The following is a 14,107-nucleotide window of genomic DNA, read 5'->3' on the forward strand; positions in this document are numbered from 1 at the left end:
ACAACCTAATGACCCGGGGCCAAAGTAAAAACGAAAGCTAGGCGGGGCTTCTGACTGTTGAACGGGCACTCCGAAGTTCATTACTAGAAATTTTTTGTTTGCTAATTCCAATTCCAACTCTGAGAGATCTGCCCTGCTAAAATGCACACCTTGAGGAGTGACAGTTGCCAAATGGTAGTGGACTGGGGCGCCTGGATGGCTCAGGCCGTGATCTCATGGTCCATGAGTTAAGCCCTGTGTCGGGGCTCTGTGCTGACAGGGCGGAGCCTGCTTAGGATTCTTTCTCTCTCTCTCTACTCCTACCCCACTCTCTCTCTCTCGAAATAAATGCATTAAATAAATAAATAAATAGATAAATAAATAAATAAATAAATGGTAATGGACTGTTTGCTGATACTTGCTTTGAACACCCAATGATATCTTTATAGATGGAATTAAATTAAAATGGGGGGGGGAGTAGTTCTGTGTTTTTCCATACCTGAAACACTCATTAGCCATAATCAGTCGTTAAGTATAGTGAAGTTTCCTTATCTACGGTTGAGAAGAATATTTTCTGTATTAAGGTTAAAATTTTCAAAACACGTAAAGGCAAAATCAAGAAAATTATACTGCCGCTCATGAAATTTACCAAGCACTCTGGCTACGTATCATGCGACATGTTGTTGCACCGTTCCCACTGTCACAATGACCACACACATCTGAGCGTGGTTTGACAAAAACTCCTGATGCTGCTGCTAGGGGGAAATCTGGCCAGGTCCCCTCCAACTCAGCTTTCAGAGGCTGATTGGGTTTTTCTTCTTCAGCATTTTTAGCTTGACGCAGTTACTCGCGTACTTTCATAATATTGCTCACGTGACCATGGAATCCCAGGTCAGCTGATCTGGGGCCCAAAAGAGGGAGAGCACCGAGTTTCGTAAACGTCACATACATTTCTTGGCCTTTATGCCATTTCTCTAGTAAAGGTCGCAGATGAAAGATCCCGGGATAAAAGGAATCCACAAACGCGTGTGGTGGGGCCTATATGCTGTTGCGTTTCATAAAGAACAAAACAAGACAAAAAACGAGCAAACAACTTAATTATCCTCTAAGATGTAAAAGTTAGGGAATTTCATTTCTGACTTCCGCATCTTCTTAAAAATATGGCAAGCTCATTAACAATAGGCCCACATTCCCACAGGGCAGCCACGAGCTCAGGAGCTGGCCGGCCCAGACCGCTGACCGCCTCTCCTCCCCTCCCTCCCTGCGCCCCCCCCCCCACCAAAGCCGAGCTGTCCCGCACACGACTCACACAGTAGTTTGTCTTTACTGTACCAACCGGTTTCCTGCAGGCCTTTGGGTTTGCAGCTCCTGACCTTAATTGTAAATATAATGACAGTGAACCCTTCCGTGGTGCTTAGTAGGACCAGACACCTTCCTAAGTATTTGACATGCATTAGCTCATGTCATCTTCAGAATGACCCTAGAGGGTGAACACCGTTAGCGTCCCCATTGAATGGACCAGGAAACTGAGACAAGAAACGGAGAACTCACCCAAGGCAACACACATTTCATCTGTAGGGCATCTGCCTCACGGGCAGGCCTGGTCTGGAACCTGAGAACTACTTTATTTCTACATGGAGTGGAAGGCTCTTCGAAAGTACATGCACAGTGTTGGGGCGCCCGGGGGGCGCAGTCTGTTAAGCGCCCGACCTCAACTCGGGTCACGATCTCACAGTTCGTGGGTTCCAGCCCCGCGTCGGGCTCTGTGCTGACAGCTCGGAGCCTGGAGCCTGCTTCGGAGTCTGTGTCTCCCCCTCTCTCTGCCCCTGCCCTGCTCGTGCTCTCTCTCTCAAAAGTAAACACGTAAAAAGGTACACGGACAGTGTGCTTTTCAGTCCTGCCCATTACATCCAGAGGAGAGTGTCTGAGTGCTCATTTCTTCTTTGAAACACCTAAGAAGCAAAATCTTAGGTCCAGGTTGGAACTTAGGTGGCCTTTTCTTTAAGTCCGTGGCACTTGATGAGACAAGCCGTCTCCTCGCCAAGATTCTGTTCCTGTCAGAAACCGTTCCTACAAAGTGACACAGGGATGGTGACGAGGACGAAGGCCCCTCTGGAGCAGTGCTCTGACTGGCTGTACAACGCAGGGGCCCCAGGCTCAAGAATCTGTCTTACTGGTTTTGAGAATAAGACATATTTTGGTATTTGCGAGCAACGAACAAAAGGCTCAATCAAAATTCCTAAAAGCACGTGTGGCAAATCTCTCTCTCTCTTGCTACACAACCACCAACCACTAGCTTCGACTTTTCATTAGCAGGCTAAAATCCTCATTTCATGATTATAACCAACACACGCGCGCGCGCGCGCACACACACACACACACACACGGTGCTGATCTTATCTCACATCTCGAAATTCCGGGAATCTCAGGCTATTTCCCCTCTGCTCAAGAATGGACTGGGAACAGGGAAAGGAGTTCCCTCTTCCACGGACATGACACAATCCACAAAAACTTTACCAGGGAGAACCCTTCAAATCTGTCCTTTCAGCGATTTTCCTCGTCTTGTGATGTAAGGCTTGAAAACTATAGTAACAAAAGATCTGCACTTCACACGTGTTATTTAATTTAACCCACACGTCAGTTCTACGACACAGGCTTACTCTCGCCAGACTGAAGAGAAGGAAGCGGAACTGGAACCCAGGCCCACCTGATTCCCATGTTGCGGGCTATTCTACCATCCCAGAATGCCTCCCGGATGCTGATTAGTCACTGCTCCGGAAGGCTTCCAAGCACTCTGCTCTCCTGGTCCATTCGGAGGGACCGCCCTGGAAAACCAACAGCCCCTCAAGGGCCTGAGACTGAGAACGCCACCCACCTGAGACGCCCAACGCAAAGCCCAACAATGAACAGCAAAAATCCAGGTCGCCCGCACATAATGAATTGGAAGCCAAGTCGGTTCTTTCCAAATGGGACAGATACATGCTGACCTAATTAGGAGTCTGAAAGTTTCTGGAGGAGAGGCTGAAAGGAATAACCTGAGAACCTACGCAGGAAAACTCCTAAACAAAGATGAAAATTCTCCATAGCAAGTTCTGGAAGACGCTGGAAAAGAGAACTGCACCCAGTGCAAATACATTTATTTCAGCTCATCCTCGCTCACATTTTCTAGTCCCACAAAGCAGAATCATTAAGTTGTCTGAAAAGCGGAAAACCCTCTCCCTGCCGGGAGCAGGCACCGCATCAGGAACCCCAGTTAAGAGAGGAGCGCTCAGTTCCGGCAGAGGGCAACGGAGCGGCGCTGCACCGGCATCTGTGTGAACTTACAGGACTGTGGTCGGCTGCGGCACCTGAGGAATGTGATCCAGCAGCAAGTGCATGCAGCGGACGGTGCTCTTCGAGCAAAGGCACCGGCTAGGGCAGGGGAGCGCGGGCGGGCACCACACGACCAGGAGGAAGCAAGTGGTCCAGCAGGGGAGCCTGGGCGCCATCGCTCCATCCGCTGCCGGAAGCGAAGCGGCGGTGGCGGCGGCGGCTGCCGTGCGGGGCCCGTCGTGGGGAGCCCGGCTTGGGAGCCCAGCTACGAGCGGCTCCCGGGGAAAACTCCGCTTCTGGCCAATCCAGGAGCAGGGAGATCACGTTACAGGGCGGGGGGCGCCCGCCGCCTCTAGGGGGCGCCGCACCCCCCGAGGGCCGCGGAGAAGCTCGTCCCCGCCGGAGCCGCTTCGGGAAACGAGCGTGCGCCGCAGGCGGCAGAACGCAAGTGTAAAGCTTTTCCAAAGTGGCTTCCACTGCGCGTTACGTAACCCCGGCCTCCGGGCCCCGAGCTGTCTGTCCTTCTGAAGCTCAAGTGGATTCGTGATGTACTGAACCAGTGCACAACGGCTTTCCTTTTTATCCGGTAATATCGCCAAACCCTAAAGGGCAGGCAGGGTTCTAATTCGCTGGTCTAGGCTCACATTTTCCTGTGCTTCCAGAAATCGGTTTCGTTGCCTCCTGCGCATTCCACTCCTGAAACCCAAAGCACCTCACTCTTGAGATTCAAAGCAGCTACTTCCGATTTCCTCCTTGAATATTTAACGTTCAAGGCTGTGTGTTTAAACCGCGAACTCCTGTACCAACGCGCAGGGGGGACAAGCTGATAGAAAAACAAACGCGCAAAGTACAAGGCCGAGCCACCTCGGGGCCGGGTGCACCACGGCCGGCCTTAGCCTCATTTTTCGGGTTTAACCGGCCACGGGTCCCTGAGGGAAGTGGCCCTGAGACACGGGCCGGGACAGACTTCAATGACCACGCCTTACACACGTGCTTTTTTGGGTCACTCTAAGCAGGTATTTGGGAAAGGTTTTTGGTTTTATCCTTAAAGTTTTCAAACAACTCTTCCCCCTGAACTAGCCCTTTAAAAAATGTCAAAGTAATAGAAGAACATGAAAATGTGGGATGGTCCCACTGGGGCAACCATCCCAGAGAACCAGACTGGCAGACAAATCTAGGCATTGAAGGTCTAGTTTGGTCAAACTTTATCAACCTTATGAGGAAAAATAAATTCACTCGCCTCCTTTCCAGTAAGTTTTCAGTCCCTTTTCATTCTACTGCGGGTGAATACTGCCCTCTGTTGGCAAAATGTTCAAACTTAAATATGCGGGGTTTTAACATTTTTAAAATACAAAGATCAGAAGAAAACTATCTCTATGAACGAGAAGGATTTTAAAATACACTTTAAGCATGCTGACATTGTTCGTGTGTATTTTACTAAGTCTGTTGCAATAAACTAAAAAAGCAGATTTCTTTTCAACCCCACGTCTTACAAGAACTATGCGCTTACCACCAATGTTTGTGACTTGGAGGGCTTGGATGGACGAGGCATACAAATGGGTGCGTTTTCAGTTCAAAATACAATATCAGCTTGTATTCATAGAGCATTTTTCCAGGATGGACTATACACTTTCCATAGGTCTCCTTAGAAACCCAAGCTGCCATCAAATGAGACAATCTACCCATTACCTCCCACGAATACAGGGCAAAGAACCGCAAGCAAGGCACAGAGAACGACGTGCATGACACAGCCGGGACAGGCTGTGGATTCTTTCCCAGAATGCCTTAGAACAACTCCCTTGCAGAAAACCATTAAGATATGTCAAATACCATGAACGTTTTAAAAAATACATCGATGTGCTAAGTGAAAGACACATACAAGGGTCCAAAAATGAAGGGAAAATGAGAAGCTGGCAAGGTAAGAAAGCACAGGTTGGTTCAGCTTCAGAGTATTTGCTTAACCAAGTAAAAGAAACAGATTTGGGGGTAGACGGGAAGAAGAAAAAGCCCTTTCCTACGTGGACCGTGTGGTGGAAAACCTGTATTTTCATCAAGTTCATGAAGGACGAACTAGAAACAATCCACTTTATCCCCTTCCCCCATCCACCCAGAAAATGCAAGGAAAATTGCCTTTCACACTTGAGAGGGGGAGGGAGTAAAACAAATCTCCCTGGAGATATAATATCCCCAAATTAGCTTTTACATGAATTTTCTACCTGAGTGGTCTGAAAACCTTAAAAAGAGGTCATGCCCTAGTAGTGCTTCTGGCTTAGTCAAAACCCACAAAATGTAAGAGAAAGTTATAAAAGCCTTAGAAACATAGTGCACAGGGGCACCTGGGTGGTTCAGTCAGTTAAGCGTCTGACTTCAGCTCAGGTCATGATTCATGGTTGGTGAGTTTGAACCCTCTATCAGGCTCTCTGCTGTCAGCGTGGAGCCTGCTTTGGGTCCTCTGTCTCCCTCTCTCTGCCCCTCCCCAACTCGCGTGCGCACGCTCGCTCTCTCTCAAAAATAAACATTTAGAGAAAAAAAAAAAAACATCATGCACAGAAGCCCACCTCATAAGAGTTCAAGTATATATGGAATATAATAGTAGGGCCTGTAGGTTTAGAGAAATGAATGTATAAATAGCAGAAATTTATAAATATAGAGCAGAAAATTATAAAAACAACCAAACAGGTTTGAAAAAGAAAAATTAAGACATTAAAACCCAACGTAAGGGTTTAACAGCAGATTTAATGCAACGAAAGAGAGAATTAGTGAGTAGAAGATCAATTTGAAGAAATTATTTTAAATTCATTGCTGAGAGACAAAAAGTTGACCAATATTTATAAGGAAAAAAATGGCCAGTTCCAGAACTGATGAAAGACACTAACCCACACAGCTACGAGACAAATACCAGTAGGATAAATGAAAAAATTCATACCAAGGCACATTTTATGAAACTAGAGAATTAATGCCAAGACAAGAATATTTGCAATGTCAGGACAAAAATCTTTAAAGTACAAAGATAAAAGACAGATAACCTTCAAAGGAATGGCTATTGGTTGACTTCTCAACAGCTGTAGTGAAAGCCAGAATGTAGAAACGTAACTCCACTGTTCTATGGGAAATACCATTAATCTAAAATTGTATGGTCATACTTTTCAAGAAGACAAAATTTTTCCAAACAGGAAACAACAACAACAACAACAACAACAAAACAACTAAGAATTAGCAACCTACAGTCTTTCACTAAAAGAAATTTTAAAAGATGGGGGAGCCTGGGCGCCTGGGTGGCTCCATTGGTTAAGTATCCAACGCTTCATTGTGACTCATGTCATGATCTCACAGTTCGTGAGTTTGAGCCCCTTGTCCGGCTGGTCACTCACAGCACAGAGTCTGCTTGGGATTGTCTTTCTCTGTCTGCCCCTCTCCCCCTTCTCAAGATAAACTTAAAAAAAAAATGGGGGTGCCTAGCTGGCTCAGTCGAGTGTCTGACTCGATTTTGGCTCAGGTCATGATCCCAGGTTTGTGGAATTGAGCCCTGCATCATCAGGCTCTGCTGAGTGTGGAGCCTGCTTGAGATTCTGTCTGTTTCCCTCTGTCCCTCTCCCCTGCTCACACGCTGAAATTTAAAAAAAAAAAAAAAAAAAAAAAAATGTATTTTAAGCAAAAGAAAGTTGTAATGACCTAAGACCAAAAAAGGTATAATGAGCAGAAAACAAAACAGTGCAAATGTGGGAGTAAAGCTAATGGCATACTTTAGGGGCTTACATATTTAGAAATAATACATACAATATGTTAGTCTATTAATTTTGAAGTGATGACTTCAGAGCTGAGGTGTCCTACGTGCCTTGCCTCACTTAGGAAGATAGGGTAACTTCAGACTTTGATAAATTAGGTGAGTGTTTTAAAATATTGAGCGGGGCGGGGAAGGAGCACACATAAACAGGAATGGACAAAAACTAAGAGAAAACAATTATCCTTTAAAAAGAGGAGAGAACAAAAATACTGAAAAAGGTGTATAGCACAAAATACTCGGTACTAATATTTAAAATGAATGTAAATGGATGGATTGCTTTAAGTAAAACTCAAACTCTAATTTTTTAAGAGATTCAGCTATATGTTAATAAGAAACCGCAAAAATAAGGATATAGAAGACACTGAAAGTAAAAATTTTAAATGCTACATAAGTATCAAACCAAATGGACTTTGAAGAATATAAAAATATAAAAAGCGTTCCCACATACCATTAAAGGTTCAAATCGCCAAACGGACATAGCAAACCTAAAGTGTAGTGTCATCGTATCAAAATATACAAAGCAAAAATGGAAAGAACTACAACGAACGGACATTCTACCATCAAAGTGAGAGATTTTGCTGAAAATCACAAAAGCACAGAAAAAATGTTTACATAGACTGTATTAGATTTGAATACAGTCAAAAATTTGACTCAAATGACATTTACAGAACACTATACTGAACAACACAATATGTATTCTAAGCACACCATGCCATTTATTTAAAATGACATTGGGGCACCTGGGTAGCTCAGTCAGTTAAGAGTCCGGCTTTGGTTCAGGTCATGATCTCCAAGCTTGTGAGTTCCAGCCCTGCATCAGGCTCTGTGCCGACAGCTCGGAGCCTGGAGCTGCTTCGGATTCTGTGTCTCCCTCTCCCTCTACCCCTCCCCCATTCATGCTCTAAAATAAACTTAAAATTTTTTTTTAAATGACTTTATATGGGCAATAAAATAAGAAACAAGGCTGCTCTTGTTCATTGCTTCTATTCAACACTACAGGAGGCCCCAACTAGCATATATGCAAACAAAAACAAAATCCAAACAAAACAATATCCAAAGGGAAAAACAAACTGTCTCTATAAAGACGATTTGGTTATCTATGTAGAAAATTTAGAACAATCACAACAGTGTTTTAAGTAATGTACAAAAACCAATACAGAGCAAACATAATTTTAATAAACATTACAACAGTATTGAAAAATATAAAACATGTACACATAAAACCTGAAGATGTTTGAAACAAAATTGTGTACCTTTACTAACACACTTAACAAGATGTAAAAAAAAGTACCACCATATTTATGGATCGGAGGACTCCGTATCATAAACATGTTACCTCTCACATAAATTGATCTATAAATTCAGTGTGATTCCAAAGGAAATCCCAAAAAGACTGTGTGCATGTAATCCGAGACGCTGGCTCTAAAATGGTTATCAAAGTCAAAAGGCCCAAGATTGGCCAAGATATTCCTGAAATTTAAGTTGAAAGGACTTACCTCACTAGATCAAGGATTATTGTAAATCTGTAGTAAGACTGTGCAATTTTAGCACAGGAATCCATAAATGACTAAGAAAACAGAAAAGAAAATCTGGACACAAAGCACAAACATATGAAAACTTAATTTATGATGGTTGAAACTGCAGATCAGAGGAGGAAAATGGGACTTGTCAAAAAATGGTGTTGAAACAGTTGATCAACTATGTACAAAAAAAGAACTTATTATTTCTCGCTTTATGCAAATATCAGTAGCAGGTGTACTACAGACTTAAATGTGAAAGACAAAAATCACAGAACTTTTGTGAGAAAATACAGGCTAGTATTTTCATGATCCTGGACCGAAGCTGTGTGAAGGTGAATCTCGCACGATTAAAATGGAAAACGTGGGGGTGCCGGTGTGGCTCAGTCAGTTGAGCGTCCACTCTTGATTTCGATTCAGGTCATGATCTCACGGCCACGAGATTGAGCCTCACATCCAGCTCCACTCTGGGCATGGCGGCTGCTTAAGATTCTCCTCCCTCACCCTCCGCCCCTCCCCTACTTGTACCCGCTCTTCAAAAAAATGGGGGACAGGGGCGCCTGGGTGGTGCAGTCAGTTAAGCGCCCGATCCTTGACCTTGGCTCAGGTCGTGATCTCATGGTTTGTGAGTTCAGGGCCTGGCATCGGGCTCTGGGCTCTGTGCTGATGGTGCAGGAGCCTGCTCAGGATTCCGTCTCTTCTTCTGTCTGCCCCGCCTCCACTTGTGCGCGCACGCACACACACAACTTCCTCTCTCAAAACAAAAAAACTTTTCATTTGTTTAATTGAAAATTTTAATAATTCACTAAAGACACCACAAACAGAATGACAACAGAAACCACAACCTGACAAAAGAGATTTGCAATACACGTAACTGACAATGGGTTAACAGCCAGAAGACATAAGGGACCCTGAAAGCCAATTTCTCGAAATCATTTCCAAAAGACTTGAATAGAAGCTTTACAGAAAGGAAACCTAAGAGCAAGAAACACTCGGAAAGGTACAAAACCTCCATAACCAGTAACAAAGCCTCCGTAACACTTCACACTGCTCAACACGCACAGATCGCCACCAGACGCAGGTGAGGTCACGGAAGAGCTGGAACATGAGAACGTGGCAGGAAGGCACACGCTGTTCGGCTACGTTGCACCATCTAGTGAAGGTGAATGTAAACATGCTCTATGATCCAGCAATTCTACTCCCAGGTGTGCACTGTGTGAAGGCTCCTGCACGCGTATGGTCGCAAGACATGCTGAAGAATGCTGCCGACCAAACCAGCTGACGTGACAACGAATGTCCACGGACAGCAGAATGAGCAGATAGACTGAGTTTGCGGGTGCTGACTCAGCTGCATACAAAATGGATCGATCTCAGAAAGGCAGTGTGGACCGAGACAGTCACCTGCAGAACAAGAGTAGAGCTCCACTTGTGAAGTTCAGTATGTATGAGGCCAAGTGATACACTGTTCAGAGACACGAACATATGTGGTAACGCTATAGCAAAGAGCAAGGTCGGGACTGACACAAAAGGAATACCCCCCAGGGGAATAAAGAGGACACTGTGAAGGGCACCCAGGTCACGGTGATGCCAGTAGTCAAACCCAGTAGTAGGTACACCCGTGTACTTACATGTACGCTGAATTATTATTCCTTGTGTTTTGCATATATCTGCTAAATATCCTTCATATATACCTAATACTTTATAAAATTAAAAAAAAAAAAGCCTACACTGTCTTCAAAGGTGGCAACACTCCAAAGGAAATGAGATGTTCAAATACAGACAATGAACCGTATACAATAATTCAAGCATATATCCATTGGTATAGAGATTTCCTAAATTAGGAAGAAAATGCCAGGCTACCAGAGAACAAAACTGAATTACATGCAACTGCTTATTTAAAATAACGTTCCGAGTCTTCCCATGATTGAACAGGCTTTGCTTCACTTTTGTCCTCTCAAACAGCTAGAAACCAATACTTAACCTTTTTGGTGTTTTAAACGTGACGCATGCTGTTTTAATGCCATTTTTGTTTATTAGGACTAGAACCAAATGTATCAACTAGTAAGAAGTGTAGACTTAAACTGTCTTCTTGGTCGTTATGTCTTGAGGTTTATCAGGTGCTGGATGCTATTTAAAGTCCTCTCCATCTAGCTGTCTGACTTCGGAGACTCGTGCTATCTCCCTAGCCCTCCTCTCTACGAAAGAAAAGACTAGATTATTTCCACTGTTTTATCTGGCTGTTAGAATCCCATGACTATAGTCCTCCTCATCTTCATTTAATTTTACCTTTCTTTGCTGCTTTTTCCACCTATAAAGCGTAATTATTCACACTCAAGTAACCATGAATTCATTAAAAAATAAACACGAACCCAAAATATTCTTGATCATTCTAATATATTCCCATTAATAAAAGGGCTTTCACTTTAATTTTCATTTATTTCTACTTCTTTATTTAAAGTCAATAATAAAGTCACAACTGTAAAATGGATGCATTTAAAAACACAAAAGATACATTTCAATGACAAAAATATGTAATGGCAACGAAAACCTACTGTATACTTTGCCAAGGTCCACAGAGTAAAAGACCATGTGAGCAAGTCAATCTTCAAATATATCCTTAACAAAAACTCTCTTCTGAATAGTAAAATCATCATTTAAGAATATGTATGTTTACTATCTGGACACGAGCTCCAAAACCGACAGAGTGAGTATGGAGAGGGCGGCCGGGGGGGGGGGGGGGTGCTGGATAAATACAGGTGGGCACCAGGAACAATACTAAACTTCTAAAACTAACATTTAATTTAAAATAAAGTGACCATTCCTAACAGATGACAATTGTATCAACTATTTTTTTTCCTTGATAGAAATGAGATGGGACATTTCTTAACAGTAACAGCTTAGCAATCATCTAAAAAAAGAAAAAAATTGTGGAGATAACACCCAACCCCCCCAACCCCTATCACCTAGCCCTATAGTCACTGGTATAAAACAAACACCTTCCATGAAATTATCTTTCCCATTACTAAAATACCCTCATTTACTTGAGATAATTCATACTTAGAATATTTCAAATGCTCATTTTTAAATGTGTAGAATTACCAGAGCTGAGATTTTTTAAACCAACTATGTATTACTAATAGTTGAATCTTTGAAAAGAGATAATAACAATCCTTTTACCAGGTATCAGTTGGGTTTCCTTAAACATAGTTGATCAACTACGGGGAACAGGGATGCTGGTGGTAATAAGAGATAACACTCAAATTTTTCCTTTTAAAAAATACATAATCCATGTTACATGAAGTAGTAAGTATGTTCCATTGTGTACTTTCTTAACAAGGAATGACTATTTTCAGGCCCTAGTGGGAAGAAAAGGAACAAATCAAAAATGGCATTTACTGTTGTATCGCTGATAAGCTATAATTAATATTCAAATGATGGATAGTTTAAGTGTGTGATATTAAGAAAAAAGTGATCATTAGAACTTCACAAAAAACAACAACAACAAACAACCCACACACCGTGAGAAAGTTAAATGAGCACAACATAGGTCCCAAAGATTACACTATGATTCTGAATTGGATTTTCAAAACAAGAGGCATCTACATACAATTCCTGTGAACATCTCCTACACGACAAAGATGAGTTTCTTTCTGAGGCTAGCTCAGTCCTACCTTGTCAAAGACAAAGCTTCAAATGAACCAGAAGTTCCATTTGCTAAAGTGCACCTGCTTCTGAGAGCAACCCAAGAAAGGGGCCGTTACTCAAGCTTACTCCCTACCTGTCTGTCGTATCGACAGTCATACACAACAGTGGATTTTTTTTAAAACCAAACACTTTATACAGTGGACAAGAGAAAAACCCATCCTACACATACTATCTTCTAAAACTCCAGAGAGTAGGATAACCTCATTGTTTTTAAATACTGAAAATGTAAAGGGTCCATACAAATCAAGAACTGTATTGAGTATATACTTTTTATTTAATATTCACTTGATGTGCTCTTAAAATCTCTAGGAGAGAAGCAGATATTTTCCCATGTCTTTTGGCAATAGATTCAAAAGCAAAAGTAGCAGTGCCACTGAACTCCACGAAACTTTTTTTTAAAGCTAAATTATTCAACATCTGTATTGTTATTGCACTCATAGATTGCCCGGGATACTACAGCAACTCAACAATAGTGACTGCAACCAAAGTAAGGTGAGTGGGTCTACACAGCGTTTGATTTCCTAATTCGCTCAGAAGGTTTTCATAGAGGAAAGGAAAACAACTGCTGTTCAAAAACCAGTATATGCTTAACAATTATGTAACCTTCTATGAAATGAAATGTAAGCCTCAGCACTACAAATCTGTCAGGAATCAGAAAAGGATTTACGGTATACAAATCTTGAGTATTGTTGTATTCCACTCTTGAAGTCACTCTGAGTTAAAACAGCCTTTTTTCCAAGATTTAAAGAAAAATATATTTTATAAAAAGGGATTCTTTTTAATTACTGAATACATCATTTTTATTACTAAGACAGAAACAAGTTATACCTTTTCCACTATAGTTCGCTCTGTTGAAAGAATTCGCTCTCTTTTAACTCCTAACAAATGCTACATTTTCAAGACTAAAGGAATTATCAGTAGGCATTCTTTCTTCTTGATCTAAGTTATTTTTCTCTAAAATATGTCAAGTAAGCCTTTAAAGATTCAGGGAGAGGGAGTTTCATGATTTTTTCTCTCAGTAAATTCTGAGGTGGTTCCTCTGGCTTCAGGGCATCGCTGTGATCTTTCTCGTCCTCTTCTTTGTTATTCTCCTCCATTTTCTCATCCTCCTCACTGTCTAGAGGCTGAGGGATAAGCTGATTACCCACAAATACGTAAGTATTGATTCTCTGTTTAACCCTCTTTCTTTTCCTTTTGGGTGGAGCCCTCTGAGGAATCCCCTTGGCCTGTATCTCATCATTTATGAAATTTCGAAGTGTACGTCGGATATAAATGCGAGCCAAGTCTTGGAGATTCCGGACAGCACAGGGAGCTAAAAAAAAGAAAAGCGCAAACAAAACACACACACAGAACACATAAAAAAGCAAAACATTATACACTGCTCATTTCTTCACAGAACAAAATCTTTCTTAGCAAACGTTAGAAACCACCAAGTATAAAACCTCTTCTTTTTCTAACAAAGATTTCAAAGGTGCTCTCTATATGCCACGCCACCATTCTCAATTCTGTGGAAAGCGGGGAGGTGTCAATGTGTAGATATGTGTGTATGTGTGTCCCCAGGTATATGCATGAAAATTCTTTGAAAGAGGAAGTAAGAACTTAGAAACGGGTTCCGTAAGAATGAAGCAGTTAGGGGATAAGAAGAGAAGACAGATTTTATACCACATATATTTTTTTATATTTTTGATGTTGAAAACCATACAAGAGAACGATCTATTCCTAAAACTCAAAGGCAACATTTGAACGACTGCCTCAGTCTGAGCTTTAAAGCTTGTGCATGTGTGTGTACGTACACACACACACACACACA

At 42.3% G+C, this 14,107-nt stretch overlaps 1 protein-coding gene across 3 annotated transcripts in view; it reads right to left on the minus strand.

Annotated features, from left to right (window-relative positions):
• Positions 1 to 9,368: 9,368 nt before the first annotated feature.
• PCMTD1 (protein-L-isoaspartate (D-aspartate) O-methyltransferase domain containing 1) overlaps positions 9,369 to 14,107 on the minus strand; it is a 68,627-nt gene continuing 63,888 nt past the window's right edge. For all 3 annotated transcript variants that reach the window (XM_047073918.1, XM_047073919.1, XM_047073920.1), the window contains one exon: positions 9,369 to 13,609. In XM_047073918.1, coding sequence (XP_046929874.1) covers positions 13,242 to 13,609 — 368 coding nt within the window. In that variant the 3' untranslated portion in view covers positions 9,369 to 13,241. The remainder of the gene's footprint in view (positions 13,610 to 14,107) is intronic.

This window comes from Lynx rufus, unplaced genomic scaffold (genome assembly GCF_022079265.1).
Source record: "Lynx rufus isolate CCGP_SWC_20201006 ecotype Redwood Valley unplaced genomic scaffold, mLynRuf1.p SCAF_12, whole genome shotgun sequence".
Classification (NCBI taxonomy): domain Eukaryota; kingdom Metazoa; phylum Chordata; class Mammalia; order Carnivora; family Felidae; genus Lynx; species Lynx rufus.